Here is a 21,022-nt window from a genome sequence, read left to right on the forward strand (position 1 = left end):
AGTAAAACCATTCGCCAACAATTTAGTCGTGTACACTCCCACAAATACTCGGTTTCCACAGGCCATTTCTTACTGGAACAAACTATCTGACGCGGCTAGCTGTGAACTGTTCCACACTGGTATCGTTTGCGAAATGTATAGAAGAAATGGAATATTTCTAATCTTTTGTATTTCATACAGTGTTTGTGTATAGTATTTTTAAAGTACAGCGTGTTCACATTTGTTTCAAATTTTGTTGACATTTAATTTTGTGTTACTGTTCATGCACTGATTATGTGATTCACCCCTGCATGCTCCCAGAAAAAAGGGCCTGCCCGCCACTAAAAAGAGAAAGTAAAATATTCCGGTTTTGCGGAAGTGCAGAAAATAATTTTATCTCGAACACCAATGTAGCTCATTGCGCATTCTTTTTTACGTATTTTTGCGAAATGGTGCTACGAGCACAATATTTATAACAAATGGGTATTCTTTGCATCTAGCTGGCCAATTCCGTAATTCTCTCACACCAACTAAAGTTGCAAATAAAGGTTCGTTAGTGAAACTTTGTTAAATTACTCGAGCCATCCGCGACGCTCTCATATAGACTATGACGTCAGCCGCCAAAATGTCGTCTCTTAATATCACTCTTAATATCGCTCTAAAGCGCAAACGGACAAAGACGACTCAAGAACACAGGACGAACGCTTTGCCCGTTCATCGACCGTGTTTGTCCGTTTGCGCTTTTCCTGACAATGAATGACCCAGTTCGCAATTTTAATCAAACTTAATTTGCTCTGGAATTCTGTTTAATAATTACATAAAGAATCCCTTGAAAGGCCCTGTACTTTTGTGATAATGCGAACGTGAGTTCTATGCTGCGATTGCGACACCTTTCTCCCTGATTTAGTTCATCGATTGTTCAAAAGCAGTTATCCACGTCATTTCTTGTGTCATCGCGGGAATTTTAAATTTAAGACTCTTCGCTTGGAGGTGACGAAGATCGGTGTCAGACGCACGCTGACGGAGCGGACAAACTGTGTCATAATTAAGTGTTGATACTTCTGCAGTCGTTAAAATGGCATGCGAATGTTGAAAGGTGCCGTAAATCTCAAGTCCACTTTATGTCGTTAAACGGGTGAGTCCCAGGTTCTTTTCAGGATTCCATGTAACGAATGGTAGGGTTTCACGCCATAATACTGCACAGTGAGCTACGAGGAACGTCGCAGAGCAGTACCTTGGATTAAAATTTTTAGGTACGCCATAACGTAGGACATTTAGCATTGTTTGGGAACTAGCCACGATTTTTTGTGACTGTCTAACCGTTTCAGTGGGCCAATCCCGATGGTAATTCAGTCCAACACAGCGGTAAAAAGCGCATGGTGGTGGTACCATCGGGCGCTGGTATCGTGTGGTAGTACCGTGCGGTAGTATACCGTGTGGTACCGCATGGTGGAAGGGTGGTAAAGGGAGCGTTTTGGCATTCTTCCCTTGTGGCAGATAGTGTTTTGCGACGCTGTCATTGAGACGCTGCGCTTCTGGCCGCAGTGTCTGTGACCCGAGGCGGTCACGGATGCTGCACGGGTTTCCGAACTGGTCCTTGAGGAAATGGTGCTAGAAGTATACCGGTTGGCTCCCGCGTACGGGTAAGGCAGTGTGGTAAGGGGAGCGCACCCATAACACATCGTGCCCAACATAGTGCCACTAATAACCACCTCCCAAAGCATGCTAAACGCATTCTTGGACCGCAACAAGAGTTGGTTCTTGCTAAATTTTTTTACATAGTCCCATATCAAAGGAGCACACTCTAAGGGCTGGTTGCGTGAGCGCTATTAGAACCATAAGAGGTCGTGTTGCGTTCTTTAGCGAGTGTTGCCACTCGTGTGCTTAGTGAGTATTTCCGCAAGCGAGTCTGCTCGACGTACATGTGACGTTTCCTGGAACGTCAACATGGCATGACTACCATGTCAGCAACACTGGAAGGTTATGCCAAAACCATTGATTGACGGGCATTGCATTACCCTATACCTTGAAAACGAAGGACCATGATCTGCGCTGTTGGGCAACGTCACTCACGTACGCTTCCTTACCCAGCACTGCGCAGGCAGCACGGTGTCAATGTAAATTGTGCTCGCACATTGCACAATGAAACGACGTGGCACATTGCAATGTCGGATATTGCAGTGTTATAGCAATGTAGCAAGCCCGTCGTTGCGGGGAAAATTGATGTCGGACGCAGGGCTTGGTGATACGCAGGAGATGGTGAAGAGGAATCACAAAGCACTTTACCAAAAAGGTGCAGTTGCAAAACACGCGCGAGGCTCTCGACTTGTGGGATCCATGGTGCTATTTTAAACGCCTTGCGTCGTATGAATGACAAAGAAAGAATACATTGCATGTTGTACGCAAAGCAGCAAATGTGCGATGCAACTCGGAACCAAATTGTCCCACCACGCGAAATAAAAGTTAGTACGCCGTTTTTTTTTTGTGTGTGTGTGTGTGTGTGTGTTTTTTTTCAGTAAATGCGTTTTGCGGTCTCGCTGTTAAACTATTCTACCCTCTTCGATCCCATACTGCCGAAAGAGTACATGGACACGGAGTTGCATTGTATAAGCAGAAAAGTGATTATGTGGTCAGAATGAGTGGTAAATCATGACAACAGGCAGCATAAAATCACGGCAGTAAAATGTTAACATGCGGCAGTTAGGCAAAGCCGCATGCACGACGCAAGAGAGTGAGAAAAAGAAATTGGAGGACGCTTAAGCTTCGCCTTTAAAAGTAGAACGCGATAGCATTATGGGGACCCGTTCGCATCGCAACGCGCGGCTGTAGATCTGGTAGAAATGCTGGAAAAGGGGTTTGTGTTTGAGTTTCCTCGTAGCAGAATTATGTTTTCTCGTACATTCAAATTACAATCCGACGCCGATTGGTAAACAATCCGATGGCCAATCCGATGGCGAATCCGACGCCGAATGGTAAAGTCGTACTTTACCATTTTCCTGACGGATTTCACTGTGAGAAATTCAATTTTTGTTCACCAAAACCTTGCACCACGTGGAGGGCCTGCGCGGTCGGGGTGGTTGGGGTTGATTTTCTCCGCCACCCGCATTTGCACGCCGACGCCGGTTGCCGACGCCGGATTTTCTGCGACACGGGGCCCTTAACGCTGTCGCGTTAAAAAGAGGCGATTCACTTTGTCGGCTGTCGTTTTGTGTACAATGGTACTCGGCCGAGAAAGCAATTTGTACGGTAGAGCAATGATTAATTAAAAAACGCAGAGGCCTAATATAACTGAGTACATTGCCAGGAGGGTGTACGGCTACAGCCGTCTACCGAGAGTTCATATTCGGGAACAGCCGCATTGTTTGCCTCGAACGTCTTGGAGAGCTCTGCTTCCTGGAAAATTGCACTGAGACATAGCAGTCGGGTCTTTCGGCGGAAAGCCTTGCCGCACGACCTCCACGCAGCCAGACGCGTGTTGCTCAGCCGTGCATGACGGCGACCTCACCTCGGTGTCACCGGGCTGGTTCGGCCGACCCCAGCGCTGCGCGCACATCCGCACTAAAACTCCCTCCTCTTCCTCGTAACGACGGCAGGGGTGCTAGTTTCACGGCCACCATTTGAAGCGTACATGTGCGTGTCTGTGGTTTTACGTGTGCGTGCGTGCGTGCGTGCTTGCGTGCATGGCGCCAGCTACAGCAGAGCGCTGCCACGAACGAGGTACATGCAGCGAAGCCCAGCCCCGTGTCGCAACTCCACCACGTGCTGCAGAAGCGACACGGCTGGTGTGGACTCCAGACTACCTTCCTGTTGTTGACACGGGCCTAACTGTTTGGGAAACTCCCGGCTACTTGATCCTCCGCTTGCGATGACGAATTATGCCGCTCTGCTATAGATTGTACGATTACCGGCGTTAGGTTATACTTTCTGTGTGTACGCGCACTAATAGTCCCTCCTATTCCTCCTAATGACGGTAGTGGCGCTAGTTTCACGGCCACCGTTTGAAGCGTACATGTGTGTGTCTGTGGGTTTTACGTGTGCATGCATGTGCGCATGGCGCCAGCTATAGCAACGCGCTGCCAAGAACGAGGTACATGCTGCGGAGCCCAGCCCCGAATCGCAACTCCACCACGTGATGCCTGCCATTCGTGCGCACTAGTGCTGCACGAGAGACACGGCTGGTGTAGACCCCCGACTTTATACCTCCCTGTTGTTGACATGGGCCTAACCGTTTGGGAAGCTCCCGGCTACTCGATATACTCCGCTTGCGTTGAGGAATTATGCCGCTCTGCTATATATAGTGCGATTACCGGCGATGTCAGTCAGTTCATGGTATACGACACGCGAGCATTCCTAAAAAATAAAAGGGCCTTAGTAGTTACTAACGATAAAAAGCGAATTATTTGTCGCATACGTCTCTAAATAGTGTAAGTAACATGCAAAAGATGGTGCCTAACTCAAACATTTAGGTACCGCTGCTGACGCAGCTGCATTATCATCATCAGAATTTTAATCAGGTTTATATGGCGTATTAGCGCTGCGCCCATGACCACAATTTGGTCAGGTTTATTCTAAAAAAAGAAAAAACTAGTAGGCGACCCTAATCTTTGACATAGGTGTCTCATAGTGGCACTCGCACCTCGGCGTTAATTCAAATTAATTCTAATTATTCCAAACACTTCAGTAACTCAACCTGTAAGTAAACTTATGCTTTGATATCATTCTATAATGAAACCCATGAATTTTGTACTGCACCGTCTTTTTTTTCTATTTTTCTGATATATATTGAATTTCGTCTCCCCCCCCCCCCCCCCCCCCCCGGGTCAACTCAGTGATTTCTAATTATTTCTAATGCACACTTGACTAATGCTAAAAATGCGTGCCGCTAGTTGGTCAGTGCAGCCGACTGAAAGTGCTTGAGATTCGACAATTCATTCAACGAACTGAACCAAACTGACTTGTAAGGCGATTCCTTAAAAGCTTTCTTACTGTAGCATATACTTCCTAGAAAGTTGTCTCCAGTAGAGTGTACATTTACCAGTCTAAATCCAGATGGCGGCTTTCTGTCGAAGGTTATGACACATTGTAAAGCACGTTCAATTTCCTTCGCAACGTTTTTCGGATCTCGTCTTGTTAGAATATATTTCTGCTATCATTCTGGGCAAATTAGATACAAAAGTTAGCTCTTTGACAAATGCGGAACCGGCGGTTGCCGTTGAAAGCGTCTGTCTTTTCAAAACTGCGTGTGACCGCTGTGTTGATCAATGAGGTTGGTGCTGACATTGACGTACAGCACTCGTGTCTTCTACAGCGTGTAGTCGCAGCAGTTTATTCCCTGCACACACCTGCAGTGCAAGACGAGCGCAACACAACACTGGTTCCTGCCGCCGAAGAAAATATTGCTGCATCTATTTTCATTGAGAGAACCCCTCCGCGTTCCATCGGCTGCCCCATTGCCAGCCCCATTGCCAGCCCCATTGCCAGAGCTGTAAAAGACGATCTGCATTCTCAGGCGGAAGTGGGCCATTGGTTTGAAGAAACGTCTAGATATATTGCATTTGCATACTTATTTTTAAGGGTACACAAATTACTATGCATACATATGATAAATAAATGTAATCTTCATGCCGCGGCATGTTTCGAGCATTCCCGATGACACAACGCGGGTAGTCAATCGGATAGCTCGCCCGACTGATGACATGTGCCACTGTTACATAGCTGGGAACGGGGCGGCTTAAAACTCATTGAAGAGGCGCCACTGCTATCGGTAGCGATCAACATTTTTAAAACCTTATAATAAATTACCTGCTTTACGTGGAGCACTTAAATGTGTCACTTAATGATAACAAGGACCTACCCTAACGATTTAGTACGTTTGTACAAAATCGTCAAAATTGTTTCAGAGTCACTTTAAGCTTTGTGCATCTGTGAGTGGATTTTTGTTTAAATAGTTTGTAACAAATTGGTGACCGTCTGTGTGAGGTTGTAACCACTGAAGTTAGTGAATTTCTGCTTCAAATTACAAACTTTCTGCAAACTTCTTTTTAAGAGTGTAAGCGACAACACTACTTAGTTGGGTATACTCTAGCTGCGCAAGCAGGAACACGGACACGACATGCACAAATACACACACACAGCGATTTGTGTCTCCTGCTTGCATTATACTTATAGAATGCCTTACCATGTCATACCAACAAACCGGTTTCTCACTGCAACTATCATCGGGTACTCAACTGCCTTTCCCTATTTTCCATGTTTTATGGCTCCATGAATGGTTGCCGTCCCAAACACTTTCGTCTACCTCGAAGCGCTTGTTTCAGAACAAAATGTGTTTGTCGTTAATTACAGGAAGGCGTTGCGACGCAGAATCTTTCTTATAAAGGCCCACAAACTCAACTTTTAAACAGTTCCACGCACCATAGACGCTGCGATTCCGCTGCAAATCGTCACTTGTGTTTCCGTGCAAATGCTAATGAAAATCTGCGATAATTGCACCGTGGAGCCCACGCAACTGTAGCACGGCAATCCGCAAGTTTGGAGGCGTATATACGTCTGCTTATATTAGCACCCAGCTCGTTTTCTTCGCAGGTCGTTTTCCGTGAGAGCAGGCACCACACCGATGCCCGCTTTCGATTAACGTTTACGGCTAGGTAATCAGGTTACCTCTCTTCGGTCGTCCGTATACTTCGTCTCACTCACTTGTGACACCGCGAAAACATTTTCCCGATATCAAATACATGCTGCATAGGTAGTTTTGTGCGACTTGTGTGTGGGTTTGGTGGTTACTGGGAACACATGTGTGAGTAAGCTAATGCACGTTTGTGCTTTCTGGGCACAGTGCGCTTAGTTTGACGTGGCGTTGCTCCGTTGAGAATCTATAAAACGAAGCGTCAGCTTTCATTAATTCTGGACGTAATAACGTCAGGTTAAACGGACATGGCGCGGACACAGCTAAAAAGCTTCCCAAAGCCGTCGCCTAGCATTTCAACCAACCAGGTCATAACTTTGATGAACTTAAACTCTACATCCTACAGACAAATTTCCGTTCGGCGCGAGACCGAAAATACAGAGAATCATACCTCATTCAAAAGTTCAAGGCATTGCAACCAACAGGCATAAACGTTTCAAAGGAAGCTTTAGAATCTATTCACTATGCTTAATTTCAAACTACAGGCAACAGTACTTAGTTCTTTGTCATTGAGTTGCTTAGTTTTTTTTTTATAATTATTATTGGGTTGTCAATAATATTCCAACCTACCCTCCTCCCTTTTCTTTCATTCATTCCTGTCATTCTTTTATTTATTTAATAATTTATTTATTCCTTTTTTTCCCATGAGCACCATTTTCTGCCACTACATTTATTCTCTCTTTCAGAGAGACGATATTTCACTGACCTCCAGCGCTCTCTCCTCTTTAGAAGAACCGTACCTATTGACCCTTTTCGCGGAGCAGTTTGTTTTAGAGAAACGAGATGGCGCTCACGGCGGCGCGCCATACCTCTCCTCAGCGACCGCGCACGAATACGAAACCATTACCGTTTCTACCTTGCTTCTGTGCGATCAGCTGTCGGAAATGCAACTGAGTTTTCGCTAACATACAGTGCTCCACAATCATGCTATACTGAATCATGTGGATTGAAGACGTGTGCAGTAGTTGGCTGCAAAAACAGTGACTAGCATGTTAAGCAATAGAATGAATCTGTGTGGCCAAGTTCGCGGACCGCTGCTGCAATTGTCCGAACGTGTTACCGGCACTTCGTGATGTACGGCTTTCCTCGAGGATACAGAAATTTGCTCATCCGCCAGCCTTGTATCGCTAACCTTCAAAGAAAGGGCTTCATCCCCAGAACGTCGGCAAGAGTGAGTACCACTCGTTATACAATGACAGTGGAAGTAGCGCCGCTTCCTGTCATAGTAAGGTTCGCGCACATTATCGATACACATCTGTCCCAAATGGCAGGAAAACTTACGCCCAATTTATCGCCAACGTATCAAGAATAAATGAATGGGCGCACATTTGAATATCTGCGCACTGTATACGCACAATAAATGATGGACTACACCTATGGCGCACGAATGGTCGAAGCTGAATGTTTCGTGACGGTCCACAAGAGTAAGCGACTTACTAGCCGTAATATATATTTGCTACAAGGTATTACAATGTACAAAACAGCTACGTTTCAAGCCTTCTGCGCAGCAAGAACAAATCTATCGGAACTGAGCACACCCGCGAGCAATTAGGCATTAAATAATCAGATAGTGGCCGCACCGAGGAACTTCGCTGAGTCAGAAATATGACATGCCGGTGGTTCAAAATGTTTGCCAAATAAAGAACGCAGAGCACACTGATCCCGATTTAATTCATAAGCGGAAAGATTGGACAGCTTGGAATACATTTCTAGCCCCGCTTTTAGTACAAGCACCGTATACGCTGCTCACGCCGTTTGGACAAGGCGTAATGAGCTCTGAAAGCACTTACATGTCCTCTAAAGCTGTGGCCAAAGCTTCGTGTCGTGCACGCAGTCACCGTCTACGATACGCGTCGAAACAGCGGTTTGCTACGCCGCGCCGGCGTCACGCGCTTGCATTGTAAACGGGGAGGCAACGGAGGCGGCTGAGGCAAGCAATGGACGCGTCACCACGTGATCAAACGTGGCAGCGCCCACGGGAGCGCCGCGAAAAGGGTCAATAAATACTGTGCCGAGGAACGCAAGAAGACAAGTCCACTTGTCGAAACGTTGGCTCCTGCTTTCACCTTGTTCTCGTTTTGCTCATCGGGTTGAATTTCCATCTCCCGCCTTACCCGTGTTTTCCCGAGAAGCTGCACTGTGGGTTATGAGGGAGGCCGTTGTGGAGGACTCCGGATTAATTTTGACAACCTGGGGTTTTTTAACGTGCACCCAAAGCACAGTACACGACCGTTTCTTCCATTCTGCCTACATCGGAATGTGGCCGCCGCGGCCGGGATTCGAACCAGTGGCTTCGTGCTCAGCAGCAGAATGATATAACCACTGAGCCACTGCGACTGGCAAACTCCAGCTTTAACAACAAAAAAACATATAAAACTCGAAATTGAAAGTAGAGCCATTAGCAAGAACATCACAAGTAATTTCCTTCGATGTCATTGTTCGTTATTATTCTCCCTGAGAATGAACAGCGCTCAATGTGCCCCAGCTAACCCTACCTCCCTGAGTTACCATTGGTAAGATGAAGAATGAGTGTGTAATTATTAGTCTCACCTTGCTACAGTGAAATTCCGCTGCATAAGTTGCCCAATACTTCCCTAGCGAAACAAAAGAGATATTGACTTGACTAATAAGATGAGAAGTTGTCTAGGCAGACCATGAAGCCACAGGGCATCCAAAGTATAATGGGTGACAATAAAGCCATGTTAATCACAAACTAGTTCCGTCGAAAAGTTCATTAGTGCCAGGCTTTCTTATTGCACATACTGACCATATAGGCCAATCATTATGGTGGAAAGAAAAGGTGTTATAAACTGTGAAGCTGTACAGCCCAGTTTTTGTCGTGTTCTTTATAAGCTCTGCATCCGAAGAGCGCGACAACATATGCAAGTGTGAAGCCTCTGTTAATGTACTAACAGTTCTTTAGGCAGCCCGGACGTCTATAGTGTCCAGGCAAAGTTTGGCTCGCCATGTCACTATTACACTTAGAACATAATTACTGTTCTATACAGTTCCGGTTAACGCCTTAGCCAGGTGCTACTTTCTAATGCACGGCGTGGATTAGCAAGCACGCGCACACACGTATATTTGGCACGTGTAGTGGCGGTGACGGCCACTACAGAAAAAATTTTCAATATGCATGACGATTACTATACTGAAGTGCGCAATCTCTTATTCATATGGAGCCCCAAACATCCGGTCGAGCATGTTTTGTTCGTTTTTCTGCATATGAGTGCCTATTTTCATAGACTATTTGTAGGCACGCTGCAACGACAGTGGCATCGAAACACTGAATCGAGACATGTGACGTAAGAAAACGGCGCACGTTCTGTCAAGTATTCATTTAGATACATGATTCATGCACGTGCAGCGTTCGATATCAAAGCAACAGCTGTTCACGCTTTCTACAGGCTCTTCAGGTGGATAATTCACATTGACTCGAAGGATACACAAAACCGGACTTATTTACGAAAGGTATAGTCATATAAGTAGTGATTCACCATTGCGCACTCGCAAAACTCATACGGCGCTTTGGGTTTTGCGTTTGCGCTTGAACCAAACTCAATTATCTGGTAATGGCGGTATTCACTAGGACAACCCGATTATAAGCGGGCATCCGGCGATACCGAAGCCGCTCGCTTTACCACGAATCCATCGTTGCACCCACATGGTACGTTAAGCCCACAAAAGTGAATTACTCAGCATGGTTTTGCTTTGTGTCATCTTGCCTCAAACAAAATTAGCAAAAAATTTGTCTTTCTCTTCAACTGGACATTGTTGTTTAGCGGCTTTAAGCGTGCTGCAACGGTCGTTGCTATGAAAGCGTTACTTCAGAAAAAAGTCGGACAACCTGAGGAATTCTTTAATAATAAGTTACTCCTTATTGTTAATTGCGTTTTTATGTGTCGCAGTGCGAAGAAACATACGTACGAGATATTTAGTTTCTTTTTCATAAAAAAAAGCATCGCTTTTCAACCGTTTCGCCGTGTATATTACCGAAAACTCCAAGCGGCACAGGTGTATGGCCACAGTCCAAGACTATGTCATCCCTGCGAAGTTTCGCACACGTAACGCTACTTCGGATCGCCAAGCTTTGGGTTCTGTTTCCTAAAGCTGTCCAATCACATGTACTCGCGCTTAGCAATGGTTATGGTTTTCTTTTCCCAATTCAACCATTTGCCCTGCGGCATAAAGCCACTGGCCTCGGCAGACACATCGTTAAGTTTTACCTTCCTGACTGAAAACCTAATGGCCGCGGTATGCGTCCATATACATGAGGCCGCAGTGCGCCGGTTTAAGCTTAGAGGAGAGAAAATGTAGGAGGAGGCACTTCACCTAGCGGAGCAGTGGTGAACACAACGCTGGTGATTGGACCCTGCTGTCCTGCCAGTGTGGGGACCAGTGAGACATTGTACGTGGTGGCCGGCCGCAAGCCAGTGAGCCGGTAGTATAGTACGGGCTCAAGCTTCTCCGCCGCATCAAGCCTGAACCGCTGCGCGAAGACAAGCGCCGAGCCGCGCATCACACGCAGCTCGTAGCCGTCGGCGCCTTTCGTCGGCTGCATCCAAGACAGCACGGCCGTGTCAGGTCCCACGAGGGTGGCGCTCAGGCTGCCGACGCTGCCGTCCCCTGCGGCCAAGGCACGCCATCTTAACGAGGAGCAATGTTAGAACGGCGTGCAATTAAACTGTGACCAGATAATTAAAATCATGTTTACGCTCGTTAGTGATCACACATCACGAGAGGTTTCAACCAGTGGATTCCATCGTGTCGAGCTCAGTTTTCGTCTCCAGTATCAGTTTTCGTTTATTTATTTTTTCTGTCCTTTCTTTCCCTCTAAGTGGAAGCAGTTCATCCATGATATCGATATAGCCTGTTCATGGATAGCGTATTTTGTTAGGCTTAATAAGCAATAACAGGTAATAACAATGAGCCGAGCGTCAGAAGCTGTGTTTTGATGGAAGCAATTGGCAGTTTAAAAAGGAGCAATGCAAACTCGTCGTGGCGCTGGCACAGTGTCGCAGTGATTCTATGTGTTCCAAGTCGTTAGACACAGGTTATATATCGATGCTATGACGCTCTGCAACTCCGTTCCATGACCTCTTTCATGTGACGGTGTTTAGTAGGCGTGTCGCGCTGGTAATGTGTGCTGATTATTTTCACTCCGTGAACCCGAACCTCCATTGGCCTGCGCTGTTCTCGCAATGCTTAGCATATCACTTCACGCGCAATACGAGGCGGCGAGCAGCCGAGCCATACCGATTATACCAAGTGCTGCTATCTTCCCCTTCTCCGATAAATGCAGGGATCGACAAGCTCGTAATCCCACGTGTGGCCTTGTACTTCGCGAAGTACCTAATCTAGAAAGAGACGCGTCCTCTGAACTAAAGTGGTAGACTGTTTTGCCGTCTGTGTTCAGCACCGTGGGCCGTTGGTACTTCGCTAGCATAAATGTTCTTCGAACTTGTAAAACCGTTAGATACCGCTAGATACCGTTAAAAAATAAGACCTCTAAGGGTATCCAACGAAGTTATTAGTCAAACCAGCTCTGTAGAAATTCAAGCTTTATGCAAGAAAAACGTGTCATTGACCCGTAAATGACTGTTTTCTTTGTTTGCCCGAAACTTTCTTCACTTGGCGCATTTCTGTCGAACTGAGTCGGTTAATTAATCATTTCAAGGCTTCTTGAACTTTGGAGTGTCGTTAAGAGGAGGCTTTATCTCGGACCCAATTACGATGCCGCATAATCAAAACCATGTAAAACGCATAAATGCTTTTCTGAGGTAACCCCTGGGGCAATGTCAATTAAATTTGTAAAGAAAAAAGATGAATTCTATCGACTGCTGGAAGTGAAATCTTGATTTATGGCCTAAACTTTTTTTAGAGGCAGGGATTTTTAAATAATAGCAGGTTCAAAAATATGGAAGCCCGAAGTTTGCGAATCAGTGCTTCTGCATCAAAAGTAAATATCGCGATCTGTAAAGTGCATCGGTTAGAGCACCTAAAACGGACTAATTGAAATATAAATTTACAGCTTACGTGAATCTGATGCAATGTTTACAAGACTCTTGCAAACGTCATACTCAAATAATAACGATATATTTCAGAGCGATGTATAATACATCAATTTCGTTCGCTTTATATGTACTATTAAGTCGTGATTATGGCACGTAAAATCCCAGAATTAATTTGTATATACTATTAGATGCAGTTTACAGAATTCTGGTATCATTTTTTTCATTTCTAAGTTACAGAGTCGTAAACTTAATAGTTAATGATTTCTCAAAAATTGGCGATTTTCGACAATTTTTATAAAAACATTGACGGCCTGAATCAAAAATCCGCTTGCAACAGTCACGGGATTTTTACTCTTTCTTTTAAGTACAACAAACCTCACCAAATGTTCTGCAGTTGCTGCTGGGAAAAACCATTTCTTCTTTCCCAAGTATTTAGATTGGAGCCGCCCAGCTAAAGCATCCTCTTAAGCTAAAAGTTCGGACGCTAGCAGATGGTCGCGCTAGACCTTATGCTAGCCTCCTGGACAGCATGGCGCCTTGTGGCTCCACTGTCTGACTGAACCCGTCAGGCAGTGGTCCCAGGTTCAGTACGACGAATTATTCGTCAAAAAAATGTTTCTGGTCTCCTTGCAAAGCAAAAATTTTCTTCGACAAATTATTCGTCAAAGAAAATGTTCGCTTTGCAAGGAGACCATTTGACTAATTGTATCATTCCGCTATGTGGGTGGAAATACATCCTGGTAGTGCGAATTTTTCATGTAAGTGTTTCCTCAGGGGAAGTGCTCATCTTCATCGAAGGCTTTATAAAAGTACTGCGATATAACATTAGCATATCACTCGAGAAGCCAAAATTGCAGAATAAGTTAATTTGTTTGATTCACTGCGCATATGTTACAGGCAAAACTAGGTGGAGTGATGAAGTTCGGAAATTCGCAGGCGCAAGTTGGAATCAGCTAGCGCAAGACAGGGGTAATTGGAGATCGCAAGGAGAGGCCTTCGTCCTGCAGTGGACATAAATATAGGCTGATGATGATGATGATGATGATGATGATGATGATGATGATGATGATGATGATGATGATGATGATGATGATGATGATGATGATGATGATGATGTTACAGGCGCAGAACAACGGTTAGAGTTTGCCAGATTGAGTTGCTGAAGGGTTCTTTTTACACACACGCACATTATATATATATATATATATATATATATATATATATATATATATAGATATCGTGCAAGTGAGAAAGAGAGAAAGACACTGTATGAGATTGTATCAGTTGTCTCTGCATTTAAAATAGGCAAATGCGAATGCGAGAGGTCATTGTGACTACTGTCTTGGTCTTTGTCCACTCTTGTGCTGCACCAACTGCTGCCACGGCGAACATTGCTACTTCTAAACGATTAAGGACAAATATAAGAGGCATCAACTCCAGTTATTTTTGCTGCAGATAGTAAGTAGCCCGATTGGCAAGCCTTAGGAAACTTTTGTCGCGCCTGTTTGGAACTTATAGTGTCTTTTGGTACAGGACAGACACCAGAGCTCAAGCGTTTCCTGATACAGGATTAAAATGCAGCTCTCTACTGCATACAGTTGCATTCACGCATCGGCCATTTTAAACACATGTAAACCTTGTATACTAGTTGTCCACTTAAGCTGTGTGCTGCAGCTGCTCCATTCGAGAAGTGAGAAACCAGGTAAATATATTTTCATGGATAAGCAAAAATAATGGGACGTCGCCTTACCCATAGCAGCCACCGAGCGAAGCATCTGGAAGAGAAAAATAGCTCCTTGAGATCACTTGCGTGGTGTATTTCGCCAGTAAGAGGGCAGAAGTACGACTGTCCAATCAGAGCGAAGAATTGTTATCCTATACCCTTCATTTCATTATGGCTGAGATCATTAAAATAAATACGAAAAATTATCGAAGAGCACAATTTGGAGTGAAATTGAAGTCAGAAAATGCTACTTTATGTTCAACATTAGCTTGAACGAACTACGCAGAGATGTACAGTCCTTACATTCACTGTCCGACATTTTTGTTCATCCCTCCTTACTTTCTTTGATGTCGTCCGTTGGTTGGCTTAACGAAAATGTCTGAATCGTATTGTGCGTAATTCTGTAGTTTAAGAAATAAAACTCCATGCGTCACGCAAATATCCGAGCCCTGTCCACTGTTTCCTTGCTTTTGACAACTTAATCTCGGCCTGTGGGTTTGACCGCACGCACCATACATGACTTCTGCATTGCCGGTGAATCCTTGGGGAAGCCACCCCCGACACTGGTTAATACAACGATTTTTTTTTATTTTATTCTTAGCAGTTCGAACAGAATCATACATCAGGTGCAACAAGTAGTGCATATATATGTAGTCGAACCCGGATATATCGAATCTTAAGGGGATTACAAAAAAAAAAGTTCGATATGTAGGTAATCCGCTATATAAAATAAAACTTTGATACAAAAATTTCAAGGGAATTTTACAGCTGTTCGATGTACACAATAATTCGTTATATGTGGGTTCAATATATCCGCGTTCAACTGTATATGTTCAGAATTTATACATATTTATTTATACATAATTTATACATATGTATAAATTCTGGACATTTGGACCAATTTTTGCGGTCCACCGCCACTCGGCGCACCACGACCTTCACTTCCGCACATATTCGGAAAGGTCTCTACCAGGATTGCCCGTTACCATCGCTGCTCTTTGCGATATGCATAATAAGCATGGAAATGACACTATAGAGACAAGCAAGTTAGGTCAGCATATTTATAACGAACGCGAAATTGTGGCGGCACATTCATCCCCGCCATCTTGGTTTAATGTATGCAGATGATATTCTTTTGTTATAGGACAGTGAGAGCGATATTGAACTTCTGGCAGACATTTGTGAAAAGTTGGGTGAAGCTCTAGGATATGAGTTTAGTGTAATCAAATCAGACTTCGTGGTGTTTGACGATACTACTGAGCACTTGGTAACAACACAGATGAAATGATATACGAAGTATAGGGGCGTATACCTATAGGAGTACAGATTAATGACGTAAGTAGAGAGAGAGCGAGAAAAAAGTCATAAGGGAAAGACAGGGAGGTTAACCAGGCTGAGCTCGGTAAGCTATACCCTGCACTGGGAAGGGGGAAAAGGGATTGAAAGTGTAAATGTACAGGTTGTGAACGACGGAAGCAGATAGGTGAAAAAGTATGGACAGGTAATCAAAGTGAAAGGCAGCATAAACGCGGTCATGATAAAAATATAGGGCGCTATAAAAGAGTGGTAAAGTCGAGTCAAGCCAATGATTGTAGTTCCCATCATACTCTTTCGCTGTTGAGAGCGTAACTCAAGAAACCGGCATAGGCATTAGTGTAGCGCCATAGTTTTGTCTAAATTAAGTTTTAGGAACTCTAGGGTAGCCACTAACAACGTTTCACATTCGTAAGAGCTGCCTATATAACTGGACTGCGCCTTGTATGTCACCCAGTCTTCTATCATGACTATGCCGTCTTCGCCTGACCTTCCGGACGACATCTTCTACGTGCGAACTGATTTCTGAATGTGGTCCTGCTTCAGTAGACGCGTGGCCTTATGCTGCCACACACCGGTTCGCAGTCATCGAACTGAGCGCTTTTACGCAAGCACATGGCGTCAGTGAGTCTCCGACCGAAGAGGTTTGCATCGCGCGTACCCGCTACAGACAAAAACACGGGCAGGCACTTGCGAAAGGGACATGAGCCAAGCTCGAGCGAGCAGCCGGCGTTGTACGCGGGTGCAGGATTCCGTTGTGCACGCTGCTTGCTCTGGGCACCCACGTGAAGTTGCAATGTCTTGCCACCACGACGGCGGCACTACGGTCGATCGATCACTGGGGTGATTGATCGCACCTACACACCCTAGCATGTACGACTTGGCGGCTCTTTCACTTCCGTAAACTGAACACGCAGAACTTGCTTACCTCGTGGTCGGGTGTGGAAAGACGCAGTCATTGCGCCAAGTAGCGATTCAAGAGAAAAGGTTAGACAGCGATCTGAAGATCGACGAAACACGCCTGAACTTCTTGAAAGTATAGGAAAGAGGAAGAGGAGAAAGAACCCCGCAGTGCGAATACTTCCGGTCTTTGGTTGCCTTCGGAATACTATAGCGTCTGTAGAGACAAATGTTTTCCTCGCGCTTAGAAAAAGGGAAGACGCGTACGTAAAGAGCAAAGTTGAGCTACGTTCTGCGCTGATTTCTGTGTGCGCGCATCTGAAATGAGTCTGCAATATTATGTTATATAAACCCTAGAGGCTAAAAATATTTTCTCTCACTTCTTGAGCGGCTCGTTAGTTCGCGGCGTCATTAGGTTTAAAAAGTATCGAACATGTCGAAACATGCATGCTATTCCTTGTCTTAAGGGAGCACGACAACAAGCGGTATTAATTACAAGAATACTGTGAACGTAGTTGCACTGTTTACCTCTAAGTACTGCTCATCATCTCCATAATTTGAAGAAAAAAAACTAGGGCTATTTGATTGCTGAACCGAACTAGGTTACCGCAGAAGCTACGACTACCGTAAGATTTTTCGCCGTCGATGCAGCTATGTCGATGCAGCCATCGCTCCAGGTGGAGGCATGCAGGATTGACGCACACGTCACTCAAGCATAAAGTGAAATTTAGCCACCAGAAGCTCTCGCATGTACAATGTGTTAAGGAGTCATAAAATATTTATGGAACCAATTTGACGCGCCCGAGCGCTGATGCACGAGCGAGGGGAGCATGTATGCTGGCGTGTATACTGGCTTTAGCAACGCCAATCCAAGGCAATGGCAAGTGCGTGTCGACACGGCTCTAAAGAGGCCGATTTCTCAGTAACGGAACGGTGACGCCATCTGTCACCACGCGGCGTGTTTTGCGTGTTTTTCTGTAGTAGTGACATATGATTCCACCGTATCGTTGCAGTGACTTCGCGAGCTGCCTGTCTGTGACCATAGGACCTTCGTGCCTCGATATCGAGAACCAGTCTCACGAAGACCGCCGAGATAACGCCTTAACTTTGCTGCCGAGGTGAGATAAAGCATAGCAAAAGCCTGAAAAACCATTCATTTCCTGTGAAGGGGGCAGGCCTATATACGCAGGCCAGGTGCCGCCACGCAAGGCGATAGCTTAATTTCCATTGCACTGATGCAACGGAACTCTGAGGGAGACCTCGACAAAAACTGATTTTACGTTAAAATGGGAATTTGGTTCTATGAGGTCAGTGTTGCTCAAAGACAATGGTATAGTTGTTGTCGTTTGGATAGATATTTCTACGTCGTTTTGATTACTTTTGGAGCAAAGTTGCCCAGAGAGCAGCCATGTCTGAGTGTCATCAAGGTGATGTATTGTTTCAATTTCACTCCAATCCCAAGTGACAACCCCGGCTGATGTAGTATTGTTTTCCAGGGCCGTAGCAGCCAAATCAATTCTCACTGCGAAGACGATATAAGCTGGATGACTCGCTGCGCAATTAAGCCTTCAAAACGATCCAGGAGTATACCACGTGTGCATAAAATGGAACACCAAAACATGCAGCTCAGGGTTTGGCTCCTGTGTCTCCGACAAACACGCAGCACTAAGCTTAGAAGCTTGCGCCGTGGCATTGTATCAGGGACAATGAACGCTTGCGATTGTCATTGCCGGTGCGCCAGAAGAGGCCTTCAATGGCCGGCGCCTCAGTCGCGAATTTGAGTCGGCAAGCTGGCTTTCTTTTGGTAGTTTGAAACGTGCGGCTATTGTGACCGTGTGCGCGCCTCCCACTTGCTTCCTTTAGAGCTTTCCGTTCGAGCGTAACGTTCGCTTTTCGGCCTGTTTGCTTGAGTGCGATGTGAACAACAAATTTATTACAAATAACAATCATTAATTAACAGAGAGCTGATGCCCCTGCAGGCGCTTATGCGACTGCCTCGCCGAGCTGCCTTGCTGATTAAACTTCGCGACGGAGTCTGATGCGGTTGCCAGCTAAGATGGCTGTTAGTGCGCCGGCAGCGATGAGGAGAAGCACGCTTCCTCCCCCGCGCTCTCGGTCACGTGACCCTCACCAGGGAGCGCGCGGAAAGACAGTGGGCATGAAGCCACCATCCTCCTCAGATCACCCTCGCCCACCTTCCCTTGAACCTGCTGCATACGGCGGGGGCCGCTCATTCTTATTGCAACTTAGACTTTATACGGAACATAACGGCGACGGAGAAATATTTACCTGGAGTGTCCATATAATTGCTATCGCAATATAAATAACTACCCTTCTGAGAAGCGTATCCAAAAGCAGCATATACAGGGTGTCCCTGATAGTTAGGACACCCGGGTGGCGCGGGGTGTCCCCTGCGTCTTCTCTGGACCTCAATAAAGTTATTTCACTCACTCACTCACCAAGATTTAAAAATATGCAAATGCCACGTAGATGGACAAAATCAAGGTAATGTTTGCCGTCACTTGGAGTTACTCAGATAATTTTTTTTTGCATTCCACCTAATTACATGATTAGTCTTACTTAATCAACTTCTGAAATTTTATAATTAGATGAAAATTTTGAATGAAAGAATTGTAGAGCAACATGAAAAACTCCCGATACAGCTTTCTGTTGCTCAATACATGCTACCTAAAAGTGTTTTGCCAAACATGAAAGAAGCCCGCGAATGCACGCAAAGTGCCTCGAGCGGCCAGTCACGCGGCACATTTGCGTGCATTTGAGAAGTTGAATAATTAATTAAGACTAATTATGTAATTAGACGGAGCACAAAAATGTAATCTGAGGGTATCCAAGTGACAGTAAACAACATTACCTTGGTGTACAGCTACGTGGCATTCGCATATCTTTAAATCTTGGTGCATGATAGTTGGGACACCCTGTATACTGTACATGATGCGCATCCCTCTAGTCGTTTTTGTTCTACAAAGCTGGCGCGTTATTTTGCCCTTTTCGACATCCTGAGTATCGGTCCTATCATCTCTCCGAAATTAAGTCGCATTTTCGTATTAACTACTATATTTCGTTTGCCGTAATGCTTAGAGTACTTCTGTCACGCACCGTATAGAAGCACTGATATAAGTCGACAGTGATATTACAGCAGAGACTGGCTTTGTGCTGTGATACCAAATATCATGCCAAAGCTAACTCCTGTTATCTAACATTCCGGGAGTCATAAATGTCAAATCAACTAATTTCATTATCACCAGCGGACTCCCACGCTTTTAAAATAAAGCACGTGCAATTCCCCACAGCTCATAGCCACGCTTATCATAGCCGAAATGTGGTAACTTGCCATATAGGGGCTGCTCAGCGCTTCTCGAAAAAATGCCGGGCACCTTTCCACGTCTTTATTATACTTCTCAACTTTTCTTTTTTGTGTTGCTAACAATTTCGGCTATTCAGATATCGTTTTTTTTTTTTCGTTTTCTTGTTTCCTTTTTTGATTCTTTTTTAGTGCATGCCACTTTTCACATGCGGTAGTTAATCAGTGTGCTGCACACGTATGTTATGTACACTTCATTTTGCACAACTCTGTATCTGAGTTTATACGCTTGTGGTTGTTTTGTCATCTTTTTACGTTTCATAAACAATATATCTTATTTCCTTCTCTCCCTCTCCTTCATAGAATAGCGCCACGAATGTCCTTTAGAGTATAATGAATAAATTATTTTATAAGCTGTGAAGCAAGACGAGAACGGCCACTATGATTGCCTGCCACTTAATGGGCGAACCATCCTATCTCAGTGCTGTCAAGTAAAAAACCATAAGTATCGCATACACGCCCGGACATTGCAGCATATACAAGAACATAGCACGGAAGAGTCTTCTCTTGTTTGACTTCTGAGCGCCAGTGATAACATTAATGTCTCATTTTTCCTCCCGTACACTCATTTTTAATTTTATTTCCTGTTTCGAAACGTCTGCAGTTTTTGTGATTTCGTTTCTTTTCCAGCGAAAAAGGAGGGGCTGTATAAAGTACATGTGCAGGGGTATAATATCTGTGCTGGCGGCAATTCTGAAAAGCTCTTGTACACGCACCCCCACCCCTCTTCCCAAAGCAGCTGACAAAGCCTAATGACAGATTTACAACAAACAAAAAATAGGCTCTGAAAAGATTAATCTTCTCGATGTTTGAGTTGAGGCACAAGCATGATCATTACGAGCTCATGGTATACTTGCAAAAAAAAAGAAGAAGAAGACGAAGCAATCGCTGATTTTCAATCGATTTTTCTTTTTCGTGCCAACATGCGAGACAAGCTCGAACGAAAATAAAATACAGCTGCGCAGGAATTAACTATGTTGCAGTGTTGCTGTCGAGGCGCGCAGAGAGCAAGAAACAGTGCACGA

The 21,022-nt window shown here is 44.9% G+C and overlaps 1 protein-coding gene across 4 annotated transcripts in view; it reads right to left on the minus strand.

The window, feature by feature from the left end:
* LOC119436544 (Down syndrome cell adhesion molecule homolog) overlaps nucleotides 1–21,022 on the minus strand; it is a 149,162-nt gene that overhangs the window by 104,124 nt on the left and 24,016 nt on the right. For all 4 annotated transcript variants that reach the window (XM_049658506.1, XM_049658504.1, XM_049658500.1 and 1 more), the window contains 2 exons: nucleotides 14,429–14,453; nucleotides 10,997–11,290 (listed from right to left, as the gene is read on the minus strand). In XM_049658506.1, coding sequence (XP_049514463.1) covers nucleotides 10,997–11,290; nucleotides 14,429–14,453 — 319 coding nt within the window. The remainder of the gene's footprint in view (nucleotides 1–10,996; nucleotides 11,291–14,428; nucleotides 14,454–21,022) is intronic.

Source organism: Dermacentor silvarum, chromosome 1, assembly GCF_013339745.2.
Source record: "Dermacentor silvarum isolate Dsil-2018 chromosome 1, BIME_Dsil_1.4, whole genome shotgun sequence".
NCBI classification, from domain to species: domain Eukaryota; kingdom Metazoa; phylum Arthropoda; class Arachnida; order Ixodida; family Ixodidae; genus Dermacentor; species Dermacentor silvarum.